The 19,048-nt window shown below is 44.8% G+C and overlaps 1 protein-coding gene across 2 annotated transcripts in view; it reads left to right on the top strand.

Annotated features, from left to right (window-relative positions):
- STXBP3 (syntaxin binding protein 3) overlaps positions 1-19,048 on the top strand; it is a 273,208-nt gene that overhangs the window by 203,001 nt on the left and 51,159 nt on the right. For both annotated transcript variants that reach the window (XM_063940160.1, XM_063940159.1), the window contains one exon: positions 5,401-5,539. In XM_063940160.1, the coding sequence (XP_063796230.1) occupies positions 5,401-5,539 (139 nt within the window). The remainder of the gene's footprint in view (positions 1-5,400; positions 5,540-19,048) is intronic.

Raw genomic sequence — 19,048 nt, 5'->3', positions numbered from 1 at the left:
ATGTGCAGAGAGATTTATAAGGTCGAGTCACACGGTTATGACCACCTGCTACATTTGACATTGGCGGCGCGTAGCCCATGAAGTTGGTCAAGTGTCGTGAGCTCGCTTGGTGGGTATATAGGCTGTCTGCATACATATCACTTGTTGCTGTCATGGATAAAAGGGGCGAGTTGTAAAAAGGGATGATTATCGGCTTTCGGGCCAAGGGTGTCAGTATTTCTGAAACAGCGCAGTTTGTGAAGTGTTTGTGTGCCTCTGTGGGGAAGGTGTATTGTGACTGGACAAATGGCACCATTGCAAGTAACCGACATGAAAACTGCGGAGAGGTCAATGTGTGCTACAAAGGTGTGTGAGGTCCGACCGACAGGCTACAGTAGAGCAGCTCGCTGTCAAAATGTACCTGTGCCAACCTACCAGCAACTTCTTGAGTCACTCCCAGCCCGTCTAGCTGCTGTCCGTGCTGCACCCAGCGGTTACTGTGGCTATTAGCTGGTGGTCATAATAATGTGAATCGACCATGTAGATATAAGAGGGGTCTTTCTAAACTCAAATCTGAATTGCAGTGTAAAATTAAAGCTGTCCAGTATTTGAGGGCTAAACGCTAAAGCAGCCATAATTTATCCTGCATTTAAAAGTATAAATATATTTCCACCACTTGCATTGTAGCATGGCTTATTCCAGGTACACAGTTACTTCAAGAAGAGAAATATGTTGTGACAAAAAGCTGCTATACAGTATGTGTATATAATGCAATAAAAGCCTGAAGCACCTTGTGTGGACAAAGCAACGATATTCTAGACACAGTTCTTGCAAGACTTTTAAGGTCATTAAAAAATCAGCCTTGTGCTCCTGCTTGTTAGTTTTTTGGTACTTTGGTGTTACTACACTGAAGTACCACAAAAAAACAAGTTCCAACCTGTTTATTGGATTCGCCTGCACTAAATTTGGCTTTATACAGATGCTTTGATCTAATGAGACCCTGGTATTTACCAGTGTCTTCCACATGGGGTTTAGGGCTTCAATGCTGATAGGCCCGCAGGTTGCAGCCCCTTTCTGGGCCTCCAGAATGTGCTATGCTGGAGCAGGTATGAAGAATGGTTGTCAAGCCGTGTCTAGTGTATCTGCGGGCTGCAGAGAAGCAAAGATTATCCCTGGCAGGGGACGTCAAAGATGAGCCGGGACAGAACCAGAGCTAAATTGGACGGCAAGAGAAATGTTAGGAAAATGCAGAGGCATATGTATAGGAGATACACCAAATGTCGGACACTGGATAAAGATGAACTGGAAACCTGAAATGCTTGAAACACAGGTTAACCTAATACTCTGGCACAGTTCTATGCACAGATATGCCTTATATAGGTAAAGCAATGATGATGTCAGTGGTCACACGACTTGCCCTTAATTTTGTCAGCAAGGCCCAGTGCCCACTTCCACAGGAGCTGTCTGCTAAGAGGAGGAGGGAAAGCTCAGTAGGGAAACCTGCAGCAGTGACAGTTGGACCTGACGAGGTTATCGGCATCTAGTTAGGTGACTCCAGGCAGTACCCTCCTTTTATTAGTGGAGTTTAAACACCACTCAAAAGGCATACTAGGATGTTCTTATGAAATTTCTTGCGAAGACATGGAGCAAGGGTATTGACTTCCTTGACCCAGCAATGCTCCTCAGGAATCTACCCCATACAGTCTCCTTGACCTTCTATTCTTCCTGTGGATTAACAAGAATAGAGGATGTAGAAGAGCTGGTGGAAAGGAGCCAGTTGATTACCTACAGATTCCTCATTAAGAGACATGAAACTCATTATGATCTCTTAAGAAAGCTGGCAAATCTAACCTGGTTAATCCTCTGAGCAACCTCTAGTTCACTCTAGGCGAAGGTATCTGGTGGACGACTGCATTCTATCTCGTGGCACTAATTTAGGACCTACTCTCTTCCTTTTATCAACCGAACACTTTTACCAAGGACACTGTATGGTTTTCTGTAGCATTTCTGTCTCACTGCACTAAAGTCATGAGTTCAGTTCCCAGTCATGATTCATATGTTTGGGAGTTTGTATGTTCTCCATGTGTTTCCTCCAGGTGCTCCGGCTTCCTCCTACACTTACTGGTGTACCTACATACTGGTAGGTTAATTGGCTTCGACAAACAAATTAACCCTAGTTTGTGTGTATGTCCAAGTGATAGGGAACATAGATTCTGTGTAACTCCGTTAGCGGCAGGCGTCTATTTTGCTGAAAATAAATGCATCTTATTTGCATCACTGTGCAAATAGGGCACACAAGCAGACGCTGTTGATTAAAATGAACCAAAAAGCAGATAATCTGTCCAATCGTCCCACGTGTCGCGCAGCTGAAATTTAAAGGCTGCCTTATAGTCCCCGTAGCCAGGAACAGTGTTTCTCCAGAACACAACAAATACAACTAGACAAAAAAGATTTTGGCTGCGGGTACCATCGGGCGCCTGGACACCACAAGTATTCTTATATAAAGTGCTTTCGTGCAGAGTAAATAAAAGACCATAAAACATATATACAACCCTCAAGGTTGATGTGAATGTCCAATCCTCACACCTCCTCCTCACAATATGTATCAAAAGGATATTGACATGTAAAACAGAGGGGAGAGAGAAACCACTTGTGTAGTACAGTAATTTAATAACATATACACACATTCATAGGACATAGACAATCACAATATAAGATAATAAAGGTAGTAAAATTTCCCATGTGTGACAGCCACAGGGAGACTGCGGGACAATTACCAGAGAGTCCGAGAACCCAGAAAAAGTTCTCAAGCAAGTTCTTTAAATTCCAGAATCCACCCGGGCAGGAGCTGGAAAATCCCTGGTTTCTGAAAGCGCAGACCACCCAAAATGCTGACCACAGGTAAAGTTTGCCAACGCGTTTCAACTCCTGTTCCTGGAGTCTTTCTCAAGGCTAGATACCAACTGCACAAACACTATCCGGATATTTAAATATTCCTTTAGCCAATCACAAACAACTTCATGACAAGTTCCCCATAAGCATAAGTATAGCCCCTTCTAGCTACAGGATCCTGAGCGACAGGATGCTGCTGTTGGTAATTGTTCCGCAGTCTCCCTGTGGCTGTCACACATGGGAAATTTTACTACCTTTATTATCTTATATTGTGATTGTCTATGTCCTATGAATGTGTGTATATGTTATTAAATTACTGTACTACACATGTGGTTTCTCTCTCCCCTCTGTTTTACATGTCAATATCCTTTTGATACATATTGTGAGGAGGAGGTGTGAGGATTGAGGATTGGACACTCACATCGACCTTGAGGGTTGTATATATGTTTTATGGTCTTTTATTTACTCTGCACGAAAGCACTTTATATAAGAATACTTGTGGTGTCCAGGCGCCCGATGGTACCCGCAGCCAAAATCTTTTTTGTCTTGTTGATTAAAATGATATGCGGCATGCCTATATTCTCTGCGCGACTGCGGCTGTAAGTGCATATGAAATTGAAAATTACAGTGTTTTCCAAGAAAACACTGAAATGCACCATTTTGTATGCAGATGCAGCCATGGTCGCATACAGAATATAGGCATGCTACATATCATTTTTCCAAGAAAACACTAACTTATAATTTAATATGTAGTTACAGCCGCAGTCGCACAGTAAATATAGACATATCATTTTAATCAGCATAAGCTGCTTCTGCAGCCTATTCCATTTTGAGAATAAGATGCATTTCAATGGAAAAGTTTGCATGCAAAAAAACGCTCTGCGCTACTGAGTCATGCCCACGGCATGGCGTGACTAGAAGGACTGTCTAACATGCAGGAAGGCTAGATGTAAGTGGACACATCTGTAGGACATCACAGCAGACACCTCCGTAATATGAGTGCTAGAAGATAAGAGTGGACGTCACACATAACGAAGACAGATTTATAGGTTTACTTATATTGTTGTTCTAGAAAAATTTGACTCCGAGTACTCGATGTTCCCAATTATCCAGTGTCAGATCTACTCAATTATCCTAGTTTATTGAGGTATTCATTCTATTAAAGGTTTCTAAATCTCCGCTCTCTGCTTGCAGAAGACATCCATGAAGGCAGAGTTTTAGGAGGTATTTTACATTTCACAGACATGGGGAATCCTAAGTCTTGATTTACCTTTTTCACCTTGGTCCGTTTGATTGTATTTGATAAGCAGTGGGAGATGTTCTCTCAGTCACTTATAAAGGGACCTTGAAACTGTTGACACAAATTCTACCCCACAAAAATAAATTATTTTGGTGCACCCTTTGAATGCCCTGTAGTGCAGCTGCAACCATGGAAGACCAGTACAACTTATTGAACATTGGAATAACAAAAAAGGAAATATTCTCTTTTTAAAGTCTTCCAATTTGCATATCCGATGGATTCATGCAATATTGAATAGTGGCATATTTGATTTGCTGCATCGGTAGTGGTTAAAGACAGTCTCAAGAGTCTGAGTAGTTAGTCTGTTTAGTGATGACAGCAGCAAAATGCGCCGGAGTCTAGGAAGCTGCATGGTTCAGGAAGTAAGTAAACCAGTGGCATGATTGAGTTTGACTAGAGTAGCTAATACTACAAAGGTGAAGAGTAGACTGTATTGCTTAAAGGTACTCTCCTATACCGTTCAGTCTTTGGAGTTTAGGACATGTTCCAAGCAGATGTCCCAGTTCAGCACAATAGATGCATAGGTTATTTTTGAATTGCATCTCAAATTCTTCTAGGGATACAGGGATAGACCTCAATGCCCAATTTATATTGGTTCTTCAGCAGATGCCAATGGCTTTTAAAAATGAGTCACCAACTCGATCATAGATGGATGTCCACTTTGTTACAATATATTATAAGATCATCCAAAGAAGGGGGCAATTCCCAAGAGGCCCACTCTTCCTTAATTTGGTCAGAAAGCTCTGCCAGAAAGAGTGTGGTTACTCCATTTTAGTTACGAAGCCATTTTCTGCAGTGTAAATGACCCACTAAGCCTTGACAAACCCAAGGAATGTTAGCTGAAGCTGAGGTCACACACACTTTTTTTGCCGAAGTTCCATTTGAAGACCTAAATGATGGAAGTGCAGTTATGAAGGAAAGGATCATTTTGCTGACAAGAATAGAGAAATCAAGGCTTGACTGGAATGCAGGGGAAAAATGGAAGTTAGCATTTTGAATTGAGTTTAACATTGATTAAGGAAACCATTGTATTGCTCCCCATCATATTTTGGTCAAGCTGCTATCTGGAGGTGAGAAGAAGTCTGGTTCTAATTCGCCTGTCCCTTTTGGTACATGCTGATACTCTTTGTTACTTTAAAATGTGCATATAATAGCGAGAATTGGGGGGGAAAAGATAATTGTGAGATGACTCCTACATTGATATACAATCATGATGGTGTGTCTTGCAGGATCTAGCCTTGGGTACCGATGTTGAGGGGCAGAAGGTGAAGGAACACATGCGTGTCCTGCTACCAGTGTTGCTCAACAAAGATCTGGATAAATATAATAAGATAAGAGCCATACTTCTGTACATTTTTGTGGAAAATGGTGAGTAACAAATGAAGAAGCCGGCCATCTTATTATAGTGTATGACTTACAGTATTACTGAAATTAAACGTCACATAAATAATGTGTTTTTGTCTGTTTTGTTTCTAAATATGGAATGACAAGCTATGAAAACCCAAATACATGTAATGGCAATTTCTGACATTCTTGCAGGGAAACTATGATTTAGACCACTGGTTCCCAGACTCGGTCCTCAGGGACCCACAATGGTTCATGTTTTCCAGGTCTCCTCACAGAATCACAAGTGAAATAATTAGCTCGACCTGTGGATTTTTTTAAATGTCAGTGAGTAATAAATACACTTGTGCACCTGTTAGGTGACCTGGAAACATGAACTGTTGGGGCTCCTTGAGGACTGAGTTTGGGAACCACTGGAACAATCAATTGCTGTTCTGGGAATGTTGTCTCTTCTCATGTTATTAGCAATACTGTAGCTGTTAAGAAGACAATGTGACTGTCCCATATAATTGTCCAATACATTGATGTTTTCTAGGGTACAGTGGCAATTTAGTTATTATTCTCAAACCCATCCTTAGAATTTGTGGCTTGTTTTTGTAGGTCAGATCTCATCTGGTGACTTCCTGTCATGCACACTAACTCTTGAACCAGACTAATATATATATATTTTTTACTTTTCTTGATAGAAAAAAAATAGGTTTGGTGTTAGAGAGCTGTGCCCTGTTGGTTACAACAGTGGATTCAGTAGAACTTTTTCAAGGATTTCATTGCAGTTTTGATAATAACTATGCTATGTTGAACTAACCAGTTGATTAGATTTCACTACCCTAAATCTGTCACATCCCTATTCATTTAAAGGAGTGCCCAATTATCTTTATTACCCTGAGGTATATGCTCAAACTAATACATATTTCAGGGCACATTATCTATTATGCATTATTCCATATTCAGACTTTGTTTATATCTCCTCAAGTGTCTAAACAGATTATTGGTCTACTCCTAAACACAGCATCCTTCAAGGACACAGCTGAACGTAGACTAGATAAAAATCTGAAGACTGTCTTCACTACAAGTAGTAGGGCCTTAATCTCCACCCTTTGGAATCTCCTGGGTTGTAAAGGCCATGGAAATGCAGGGAAATTCTATTTTATTCTATTCTGGTGTTTGACCAACTGTACGCTCTGATATAAAAAGACCAGTCAGCAGACTACAATATAAAAAAAATCACCAGTTTCTCTTCCCTTTATAGAAAAATATTTCTAACCATGGCCAAATTGATTTGTGAGATGACAGGGGGTAAGAGCAACCTTTCTGACTGAACACTGAACTTGCTAGATGCATGCTATCATGCACTATGGTTAGAAGACAATTACAGAGGTTACGTGACATGTGGATTGGTGGTTTTGGCTTGCCGAAATTTGGTTCATCAATACAGGTTGAGTATCCCTTATCCAAAATGCTTGGGACCAGAGGAATTTTGGATATCGGATTTTTCTGTATTTTGGAATAATTGCATACCATAACGAGATATTATGGTGATGGGACCTAAATCTAAGCACAGAAGGCATTTATGTTTCATATACACCTTATACACACAGCCTGAAGGTCATTTTAGCCAATATTTTTTATAACTTTGTGCATTAAACAAAGTGTGTGTACATTCACAGAATTCATTTATGTTTCATATACACCTTATACACACAGTCTGAAGTTCATTTAATACAATATTTCTCTATCGTCCTAAGTGGATGCTGGGGTTCCTGAAAGGACCATGGGGAATAGCGGCTCCGCAGGAGACAGGGCACAAAAAAGTAAAGCTTTTACCAGATCAGGTGGTGTGCACTGGCTCCTCCCCCTATGACCCTCCTCCAGACTCCAGTTAGATTTTGTGCCCGAACGAGAAGGGTGCAATCTAGGTGGCTCTCCTAAAGAGCTGCTTAGAGAAAGTTTAGCTTAGGTTTTTTACTTTACAGTGAGTCCTGCTGGCAACAGGATCACTGCAACGAGGGACTTAGGGGAGAAGTAGTGAACTCACCTGCGTGCAGAGTGGATTTGCTGCTTGGCTACTGGACACTAGCTCCAGAGGGACGATCACAGGTACAGCCTGGATGGTCACCGGAGCCGCGCCGCCGGCCCCCTTGCAGACGCTGAAGAGAGAAGAGGTCCAAAATCGGCGGCTGAAGACTCCTGAGTCTTCATAAAGGTAGCGCACAGCACTGCAGCTGTGCGCCATTTTCCTCTCAGCACACTTCACACAACAGTCACTGAGGGTGCAGAGCGCTGGGGGGGGCGCTCTGAGAGGCAAATAAAAACCTTATTAGAGGCAAAAAATACCTCGCATATAGCCCACAGAGGCTATATGGAGATATTTAACCCCTGCCTAACTTCAAAAATAGCGGGAGACGAGCCCGCCGTAAAAGGGGCGGGGCCTATCTCCTCAGCACACAGCGCCATTTTCTCTCACAGAAAAGCTGGAGAGAAGGCTCCCAGGCTCTCCCCTGCACTGCACTACAGAAACAGGGTTAAAACAGAGAGGGGGGGCACTGATTTTGGCGATATTGTATATATATAAAAGATGCTATAAGGGAGAAACACTTATATAAGGTTGTCCCTATATAATTATAGCGTTTTTGGTGTGTGCTGGCAGACTCTCCCTCTGTCTCCCCAAAGGGCTAGTGGGTCCTGTCCTCTGTCAGAGCATTCCCGGTGTGTGTGCTGTGTGTCGGTACGTGTGTGTCGACATGTATGAGGACGATGTTGGTGAGGAGGCGGAGAAATTGCCTGTAATGGTGATGTCACTCTCTAGGGAGTCGACACCGGAATGGATGGCTTATTTAGAGAATTACGTGAGAATGTCAACACGCTGCAAGGTCGGTTGACGACATGAGACGGCCGACAATCTATTAGGACCGGTCCAGGCGTCTCAGAAACACCGTCAGGGGTTTTAAAAACGCCCATTTACCTCAGTCGGTCGACACAGACACAGACACGGACACTGAATACAGTGTCGACGGTGAATAAACAAACGTATTTCTCATTAGGGCCACACGTTAAGGGCAATGAAGGAGGTGTTACGTGTTTCTGATACTACAAGTACCACAAGAAAGGGTATTATGTGGGAGTGGAAAAAACTACCTGTAGTTTTTCCTGAATCAGATAAAATAAAATGAAGTGTGTGATGATGCGTAGGGTTACCCCGATAGCAAATATTGGCGTTATACCCTTTCCCGCCAGAAATTAGGGTACGTTGGGAAACACCCCTTAGGGTGATAAGGCGCTCACACGCTTATCAAGTGGCGTTACCGTCTCCAGATACGGCCGCCCTCAAGGAGCCAGCTGATAGGAAGCTGGAAAAATATCCTAAAAAGTATATACACACATACGGTGGTTATACTGCGACCAGCGATCGCCATCAGCCTGGAGATGCAGTGCTGGGTTGGCTTGGTCGGATTCCCTGACTGAAAATATTTTATTCATGTAGAGCATTTAATAGGATGCATTCTATATATATGTATGTGAGATGCACAGAGGGATATTTGCTCTCTGGCATCAAGATAAGTGCGTTGTCCATATCTCCCAGAAGATGTCAGGGACACGACAGTGGTCAGGTGATACAGATCCCATACGGCAGATGGAAGTATTGCTGTATAAAGGGAAGGAGTTATTTGGGGGTCGGTCCATCGGACCTGGGGACCACAGCAACAGCTGGGAAATCCAACCTTTTTTACCCCAAGTTACATCTCAGCTAAAAAAGACACCGTCTTTTCAGCCTCAATCTTTCCTTTCCCATGAGGGCATGCAGGCAAAAGGCCAGTCATATCTGCCCAGACATAGAGGTAAGGGAAGTAGACTGCAGCAGGCAGCCCTTTCCCAGGAAAAGAAGCCCTCCACCGCGTCTGCCAAGTCCTCAGCATGACGCTGGGGCCGTGCAAGCGGACTCAAGGTGGGGGGGTAGTCTCAAGAGTCTCAGGGCGCAGTGGGATCACTCGCAAGTTGACCCCTAGATCGTACGAGTATTATCCCAGGGGTAAAGATTGGAGAGTCGAGACATCTTCTCCTCGCAGGTTCCTGAAGTCTGCTTTACCAACGGCTCCCTCCGACAGGGAGGCAGCATTGGAAACAATTCACAAGCTGTATATCCAGCAGGTGATAATCAAAGTACCCCTCCTACGACAAGGAAAAGGGTATTATTTTTCCACACTATATTGTGGTACTGAAGCCAGACGGCTTGGTGACACATAGTCTAAATCTAAAATGTTTTGAACACTTACATAAAAGGTTCAAATCGAGATAAAGTCACTCAGAGCAGTGATAGCGAACCGGAAAAAAGGGGACTATATGGTGTCCCTGGACATCAAGGATTACCTCCATGTCCAAATTTTGTCCTTCTCATCAAGGGTACCTCTGGTTCGTGGTACAGAACTGTCAATATCAGTTTCAGACGATGCCGTTTGAATTATCCACGGCACCCCGGGCCTTTTTACCAAGGTAATGGCCGAAAAGATGTTTCTTCAAAGAAAAAAGGCATCTAAATTATCCCTTACTTGCACGACCTAAAAAGGGCAAGTTCCAGAGAACAGTTGGAGGTCGGAAGAGCACTATCTAAAGTAGTTCTTCGACGGCACGACTGGATTCTAAATATTCCAAGAATCGCAGCTGTTTTCCGCCGATACGTCTGCTGTTCCTAGGGATGATTCTGGACACGGTTCAGAAAAAGGTTTTTCTTCCCGAGGAAAAAGCCAAGGAGTTATCCGACCTGTCAGGAACCTCCTAAAACCAGGAAAGGTGTCTGTACATCAATGCACAAGAGTCCTGGGAAAAATGGTGGCTTTTTACGAAGCAATTCCATTCGGCAGATTCCATGCAAGAATTTTCCAAAGGGATCTGTTGGACAAATGGTCAGGGTCGCATCCTCAGATGCACCTGCGAATAACCCTGTCGCCAAGGACAAGGGTATATCTTCTGTGGTGGTTGCAAAAGGCTCATCTATTGGAGGGCCGCAGATTCGGCATACAGGATTTGATCCTGGTGACCACGGACGCCAGCCTGAGAGGTTGGGGAGCAGTCACACAAGGAAGAAACTTCCAGGGGGTATGGACGAACCTGGAAAAGTCTCTTCACATAAACATTCTGGTACTAAGAGCAATCTAAAATGCTCTAAGCCAGGCGGAACCACTCCTGCAAGGAAAACCGGTGTTGATTCAGTCGGACAACATCACGGCGGTCGCCCATGTAAACAGACAGGGCGGCACAAGAAGCAGGAGTGCAATGGCAGAAGCTGCCAAGATTCTTCGCTGGGCGGAGAATCACGTAATAGCACTGTCAGCAGTGTTCTTCCCGGGCGTGGACAACTGGGAAGCAGACTTCCTCAGCAGACACGATATTCACCCGGGAGAGGGGGGTCTTCATCCAGAAGTCTTCCACATGCTAATAAACTGTTGGGAAAGACCAATGGTAGACATGATGGCGTCTCGCCTCAACAAGAAACTGGACAAGTATTGCGCCAGGTCAAGAGATCCACAGGCAATAGCTGTGGACGCACTGGTAACACCTTGGGTGTACAAATCAGTATATGTGTTTCCTCCTCTGCCTCTCATACCAAAGGTATTGAAGATTATACGGTGAGGAGGAGTAAGAACAATACTAGTGGCTCCGGATTGGCCAAGAAGGACTTGGTACCCGGAACTTCAAGAGTTGGTCACGGACGACCCGTGCCCTCTACTTCTGAGAAGGGACCTGCTACAACAGGGTCCCTGTCTCTTTCAAGACTTACCGCGGCTGCGTTTGACGGCATGGCGGTTGAACGCCAGATCCTAAAAGGGAAAGGCATTCCAGAAGAAGTCATTCCTACCTTGATTAAGGCAAGGAAGGAAGTCACCGCGAAACATTATCACCGCATTTGGCGAAAATATGTCGCGTGGTGCGAGGATCGGAGTGTTCCGACGGAGGAATTTCAACTGGGTCGTTTCCTACATTTCCTACAATCAGGATTGTCTATGGGTCTCAAATTGAGATCTATTAAGGTTCAAATTTCGGCCCTGTCAATATTCTTCCAAAAAGAATTGGCCTCAGTTCCTGAGGTACAGACTTTTGTTAAAAGAGTACTGCATATACAGCCTCCTGTGGTGCCTCCGGTGGCACCGTGGGATCTAAATGTAGTTTTAGATTTCCTCAAATCCCATTGGTTTGAACCATTGAAAAAGGTGGATTTTAAATATCTCACATGGAAAGTGACTATGTTACTGGCCCTGGCTTCCGCCAGGAGAGTATCTGAATTGGCGGCTTTATCTTATAAAAGCCCTTATCTAATCTTCCATTCGGATAGGGCAGAACTGAGGACTCGTCCGCATTTTCTCCCTAAGGTGGTATCAGCGTTTCACCTGAACCAACCTATTGTGGTGCCTGCGGCCACTGGCGACTTGGAGGACTCCAAGTTGTTGGACGTTGTCAGAGCCTTAAAAATATACATTTCAAGGACGGCTGAAGTCAGAAAATCTGACTCGCTGTTGATACTATATGCACCCAACAAGTTGGGTGCCCCTGCTTCTAAGCAGACGATTGCTCGTTGGATTTGTAACACAATTCAACTTGCTCATTCTGTGGCAGGCCTGCCACAGCCTAAATCTGTTAAGGCCCATTCCACAAGGAAGGTGGGCTCATCTTGGGCGGCTGCCCGAGGGGTCTCGGCATTACAATTCTGTCGAGCAGCTACGTGGTCGGGGGGAAAACACGTTTGTAAAATTCTACAAATTTGATACCCTGGCAAAAGAGGACTTGGAATTCTCTCATTCGGTGCTGCAGAGTCATCCGCACTCTCCCGCCCGTTTGGGAGCTTTGGTATAATCCCCATGGTCCTTTCAGGAACCCCAGCATCCACTTAGGACGATAGAGAAAATAAGAATTTACTTACCGATAATTCTATTTCTCGGAGTCCGTAGTGGATGCTGGGCGCCCATCCCAAGTGCGGATTATCTGCAATACTGTACATAGTTATTGTTAACAAATTCGGGTTATATTGTTAAGGAGCCATCTTTAAGAGGCTCTTTCTGTTATCATACTGTTAACTGGGTTTAGATCACAAGTTGTACGGTGTGATTGGTGTGGCTGGTATGAGTCTTACCCGGGATTCAAATTGCCTCCCTTATTGTGTACGCTCGTCCGGGCACAGTACCTAACTGGAGTCTGGAGGAGGGTCATAGGGGGAGGAGCCAGTGCACACCACCTGATCTGGTAAAAGCTTTACTTTTTTGTGCCCTGTCTCCTGCGGAGCCGCTATTCCCCATGGTCCTTTCAGGAACCCCAGCATCCACTACGGACTCCGAGAAATAGAATTATCGGTAAGTAAATTCTTATTTTTTAATAACTTTGAGTATTAAACAAAGTTTGTGTACACTGAGCCATCAAAACACAAAGGTTTCACTATCTCAGTCTCACTCAAAAAAGTCCGTATTTCGGAATATTCCGTATTTCGGAATATTTGGATATGGGATACTCAACCTGTATTCAGGTCTTCCATTCTTTATTAGACTTTGGGGCTCTTCTAATTCACCATAAGGAAGAATAATTTCAGTTTGCCTATTATAACCTCATCAATGCAAGTTTGGTACGCAGAACTCACTCTATAATCTGGCACAATTAATGGCAATTTGCACTATCCATAGATGATGTTTTCTGAGGGCCCATAATTACATTAGAACCACCAGGGACTAGCTAGTTTTTAAGGCCCAGAGGTTTTTTCAGAAAGGCACCCAAGAAAGGTTTTTTTTTGCCTAAGGCTTACCCTAGATAAGAGTGTAAGGCAATTATATTCAGTGGTGCATGGATCACCAGTTTCCTACAGGTTCCAGTCAGAATGTCGATACCATATTGTTGACGTGTTCAGTACGTCAGCCGTTAACATGTCGACACATGCAGTTAGGCTGCAATTAAGGTTGATTTTAGGCTAATCTATCAATGTCAACATTGTGACTGGCTCACAATATCGACATTTTCAAAAGTGATCTATCATACCACACCCACTTTACTTTAAGTGTCCATTTTCCTGGCCATTTTCCATAGTGGCTCTGCCAGTCAACTGGCTCTCAGTTTTCTCAATGTGTAGAATTCTTCCAGAAGTCTCTTTCTTCAGTCTCTAAGAAGTGGTATACTATTTGACCAACCAGTATCACAGTAGGACTTCACTCTGGTTCTTTCCATTTTCTAGGAGAATTCTTTTCAAACCTTATTGAAGGTTTCTGTGCATGATTTATATGTCAGGGTTTCTTTCTCCTGACCATATGCTCCATGGGTTAGCTACACTAGGTCCTTCCACTTCATTGTAATCTACAAAGACATGGTTGTCCTGAGGACTATCAACAGTTTCCTTTTCAAAGGTTGTCTCAGATATCTGTATGTACCCAGATATTACTCTGTTTTTTTGCCCATGTCTAATTTAGCTGAGGCTGTCCACTTACTACTATTATTATTATTATTATTATTTATTTATATGGTGCCACAAGGGTTGTGCAGCGCCTAACAAAGTACATAAAGAAACCAGCAAAACAAGTACCTATGACTTACAGTAAAAGACAATGTAGGACAAATACATTGTATATAATAAATGCTACTTATAAGGCACCCTAACAGTCCAGATTGAAAGTATATTTCTCATACGTCCTAAAGGATGCTGGGGTCACCATTAGAACCATGGGGTATAGACGGGATCCGCCGGAGACATGGGCACTTTTTAAGAATTTCAGAGGGTGTGAACTGGCTCCACCCTCTATGCCCCTCCTCCAGACTCCAGTTTTATAATTGTGCCCAGTGAAACTGGATGCACTACAGGGGAGCTCCACTGAGTTTCTCTGAAAAGACTTATGTTAGATTTTTTATTTTCAGGGAGGCTGCTGGCAAAGGTCTCTCTGCTTCGTGGAACTTAGGGGAGAGAGGTATGACCTACTTCTAGTGAGTTCAAAGGCTCTGCCTTTGGCTGACAGGACACCATTAGCTCCTGAGGGTGATGATCGCTGGGTACGCCTAGATGCTCACTCCCGCAGCCTGCCGTCACCCCCTTACAGAGCCAGAAGTCAGAAGACAGGTGAGTAGCAGAAAGGGGGGTCCTCAATTTGACCTGGCAAGAGAGGACATTAGTGCCTAGGCACTGTCCGAACCCCCGCCAGTATAATTATTTATTTATTTAGGAGCAGGCAGAAGCGCGCCATTACGGACTACTTCCTCACTCCCTCAGCTCACTGCTCGGCGCCATTTCCTCTCACAAGGCTGCAGAGATGCTAGTCCTCCCTTCCACTGTCTGACAACTATCAGGGTGCAAAACGGGGGGGGGGGGCACAGTAGTTTTTGGTACAGTATATTGGCAGAAAAGCGCTACAACTTCTGAGGCATTATTTAGTGTTTTCAGGGTTGTTGTTTGGCGCTGGGTTGTGAGCTGGCAAATCCTCTGTGTCCCTCTAGCAGACTTTACTGTGGGTCTGTCCCCTTATAAGCCCGGTGTGTCTGTGAGTGTTTGGTACACGTGTGTCGACATGTCTGAAGCTGAGTGCTCTTCCCAGGAGGAGACTGTATTGGGGACACAGATATATGTGGACAGATATTTTGGACAAGGCCCTGTCACGTTTGTCTAAAAAGGTGGCTCTCCCAGCACCGGGCATGGCAGCTCTTAAGGACCCAGCAGATTGTAAGCAAGAAACTACGTTAAAATCCATTTATGCGACCACAGGCACGCTGCTCAGACCTGCCATTGCATCAGCGTGGGTGAGTAGTGCTATTGAAAAGTGGGCAGATAACTTGTCATCTGACATAGATACACTGGATAGGGATAGCATCCTCTTGACGCTGGGTTATATCAAGGATGCTGCAGCATACCTAAAGGAAACTGCGAGAGATATTGGCCTTTTAGAATCAGAAGCCAATGCCATGGCGGTCTCGGCTAGGCGAGCATTGTGGATTCACCAATGGAATGCTGATGCAGACTCCAAGAAAAATATGGAGTCTCTCCCACACGCACCACTACCAAATGCAGTCCTTTCAGCCCAATAAATACAGAAGAGGGCGAGGCTCTTCCGTCCTTGCTAGTAGAGGGAGGGGAAGAGGTAAAGGATCAACAACCTTGTCGAGTTCGCAGGAGCAGAAGTCTTCCCCAGCTTCTGCCAAATCCACCGCATGATGCTGGGGCTCTCTTGCGGGAGTTCACACTGGTGGGGGCACATCTAAAACTCTTCAGTCAGTTCTGGATTCGTTCGGGCCTAGACCCGTGGGTTTTACAAATAGTGTTCCAAGGGTACAAACTGGAGTTTCAAGACGTTCCCCCTCGCCGATTTTTTCCAATCGGCCTTACCAGTTTCTCCTCCGGACAGGGAGGTAGTAAGCAAGGCTATACAAAAGTTGTGTCAGAATCAAGTCATTATTCTGGTTCCCCCGTCACGACAGGGAGAAGGCTTTTTTTACTCAAGCCTTTTCGTGGTCCAGAAGCCGGATGGCTAGGTCAGGCTAGTCCTAAACCTGAAATCCCTAAATTTCTACCTGAAGAAGTTCAAATTCAGAATGGAATCTCTCACGGCAGTGATCTCCAGTCTGAAGGAAGGAGATTTCATGGTTTCGGTGGACATAAAGGATGACTATTCACATGTTCCCATTTATCCTCCACATCAGGTTTACCTGAAATTTGCGATTCAGGATTGTCATTACCAATTTCGGACGTTGCCGTTTGGTCTATCCACGGTTCCGAGGATTTTCACCAAGGAGATGGCGGAAATGATGGTGCTCCTTCGCAAGCAAGGAGTCACGATTATATCGTACTTGGACGATCTCCTGATAAAGACGAGATCCAGGGACCAGTTGGTGCGAACATTGCACTCTCCCTGACAGTTCTTCAACAACATGGTTGGCTCCTAAACTTGCCAAAATCACAGTTGATTCTGGCGACGCGGTTGTCGTTTTTGGGATTGATGCTGGACACAGAACTACAGAGAGTTTTTCTTCCAGTGGAAAAGGCTCTGGAACTTCAGAGTCTAGTCAAACAAATTCTGAAACCAGCAAGAGTGTCAATCCATCAATGCACTCGGTTGCTGGGGAAGATGGTTGCGGCCTACGAGGCCATTCAGTTTGGCAGATTCCATGCCAGAGTGTTTCAGGGGGACCTGTTGGACAAGTGGTCCGGATCCCACCTGCACATGCACCGAAGGATAATCCTGTCTTCCAAGACCAGAATCTCACTCCTGTGGTGGCTGCACAGCTCTCACCTCCTACAGGGGCGCAGGTTCGGGATCCAGGACTGGATCCTAGTAACCACGGATGCAAGTCTCCAAGGCTGGGGAGCAGTCACACAGGGGGAAACTTCCAAGGAAGATGGTCAAGCCAGGAAACTTGTCTCCACATAAACGTTCTGAAGTTAAGGGCCATTTACAACGGCCTTCTACAAACGGAACATCTTCTTCGCAATCTGCCCGTACTGATACAGTCGGACAATGTAACAGCAGTAGCGTACATAAACCGCCAGGGCGGAACAAAAAGCAGAGCGGCAATGGCAGAAGCCACAAAGGTTCTCCGCTGGGCGGAAAAGCATACAAGTGCTCTGTCAGCGATCTTCGAGGGACCCTCAAGCAATAGCAGTGGATGCACTGGTGACACCATGGGTGTTTCAGTCGGTGTATGTATTCCCTCCACTTCTTCTCATTCCGAAAGTTCTAAAGATCATAAAAAGAACAAAGATTCAAGCGAGCCTCATTGTCCCAGACTGGCCAAGGAGGGCTTGGTATCCAGTTCTTCAGGAATTACTCATAGGAGATCCCTGGCATCTTCCTCTACGCGAGGACCTGTTACAGCAGGGGCCGTGCGTGTATCAAGACTTACCGCAGCTACGTTTGACGGCATGGCGGTTGAATGCCTAATCCTAGCCCGAAAGGGTATTCCCAGTGAATTCATTCCCACACTTATTCAGGCCAGGAAACATCTAAACATTACCACCGTATTTGGAGAAAATATGTTTCTTGGTGTGAATCCAAAAAGGTTCCTACGGAAGAATTTCAGCTAGGACGTTTCCTCCATTTTCTACAAGCAGGTGTGGATGCGGTCCTAAAGTTGGCTCAATTAAGGTACAGATTTCAGCCTTATCGGTTTTCTTTCAAAAAAATAAAAACAAAAAAAACAATTGGCCTCCCTTCAAGAAGTTCAGACTTTCGTGAAAGGTGTGTTGCACATCCAACCTCCATTTGTGCCCCCAGTGGCACCATGGGTGTTGCAGTTCCTTCAATCATTTTGGTTTGAACTTTTACAGAAGGTGGGGTTGAAATTCCTCACTTGGGAAGTGGTCATTCTGTTGGCTTTGGCATCCGCCAGGCGGGTGTCTGAGTTAGCGGCCTTGTCTCACAAGAGCCCTTATTTGATCTTCCATGAAGATAGAGCAGAGTTGAGGACTCGTCAGCAATTTCTGCCGAAAGTGGTTTCATCTTTCCACATGAACCAACCTATTGTGGTGCCAGTGGCTACTGACGCCTTAATTAAATCAAAGTCTCTGGATGTGGTCAGAGCTTTGAAAGTCTGTCGCCAGAACGGCTCAGGTTAGGAAAACGGAGGCTCTATTTGTCCTGTATGCTCCCAACAAGTTGGGTGTCCTGCTTCCAAGCAGACCATTGCGCGCTGCCATTGCGCGCTGGATCTGTAGTACGGTTCAGCATGCTCATTACGCGGCTGAATTTCCGTTACCGAAATCGGTGAAGGCCCATTCTACTAGAAAGGGGGCTCGTCCTGGGCAGCTGCCCGGAGGGTCTCGGCATTGCAACTTTGCCGAGCAGCTACTTGGTCGGGTTCAAACACTTTTGCAAAGTTTTACAAGTTTGATACCCTGGCCGATGATGACCTCAAGTCTGGTCAATCGGTGCTGCAGAGTCATCCGCACTCTCCCGCCCGTTCTAGAGCTTTGGTATAACCCCATGGTTCTAATGGCGACCCCAGCATCCTCTAGGAAGTATGAGAAAATAGAATTTTAATACCTACCGGTAAATCCTTTTCTCTGAGTCCGTAGAGGATGCTGGGCGCCCGTCCCAGTGCGTACTGTATCTGCAGTTATTAGTTGTGGTTACACACATGTTGTGTTACATTTATAGTCAGCCTGTTGCTGAAATTGTTCATGCTGTTGGCTTGTGTTCTGTTGAATGCCACGTGGTGCGGCATGCATGAGGTGTGAGCTGGTATGAATCTCACCTTAGTTTAACAATAAATCCTTTCCTCAAAATGTCCGTCTCCCTGGGCACAGTTCCTATAACTGGAGTCTGGAGGCGGGGCATAGAGGGAGGAGCCAGTTCACACCCTTTGAAAGTCTTAAAAGTGCCCATGTCTCCTGCGGATCCCGTCTATACCCCATGGTTCTAATGGTGACCCCAGCATCCTCTACGGACTAAGAGAAAAGGATTTACCGGTAGGTATTAAAAGCCTATTATTCACTTGCAATCTTTGAATTTGTTGCAGGCCTTAGAAATAAACAAAATCTTTGACATGCTATGTCCTAATTTTGGCTATATGTTGGTCTAAATAGGGATA

The sequence above is a fragment of the Pseudophryne corroboree genome, chromosome 9 (genome assembly GCF_028390025.1).
Source record: "Pseudophryne corroboree isolate aPseCor3 chromosome 9, aPseCor3.hap2, whole genome shotgun sequence".
Taxonomy (NCBI): domain Eukaryota; kingdom Metazoa; phylum Chordata; class Amphibia; order Anura; family Myobatrachidae; genus Pseudophryne; species Pseudophryne corroboree.
Note: the sequence above shows the minus strand (reverse complement) of the source record. Positions and strands in the feature narration are given on the sequence as shown.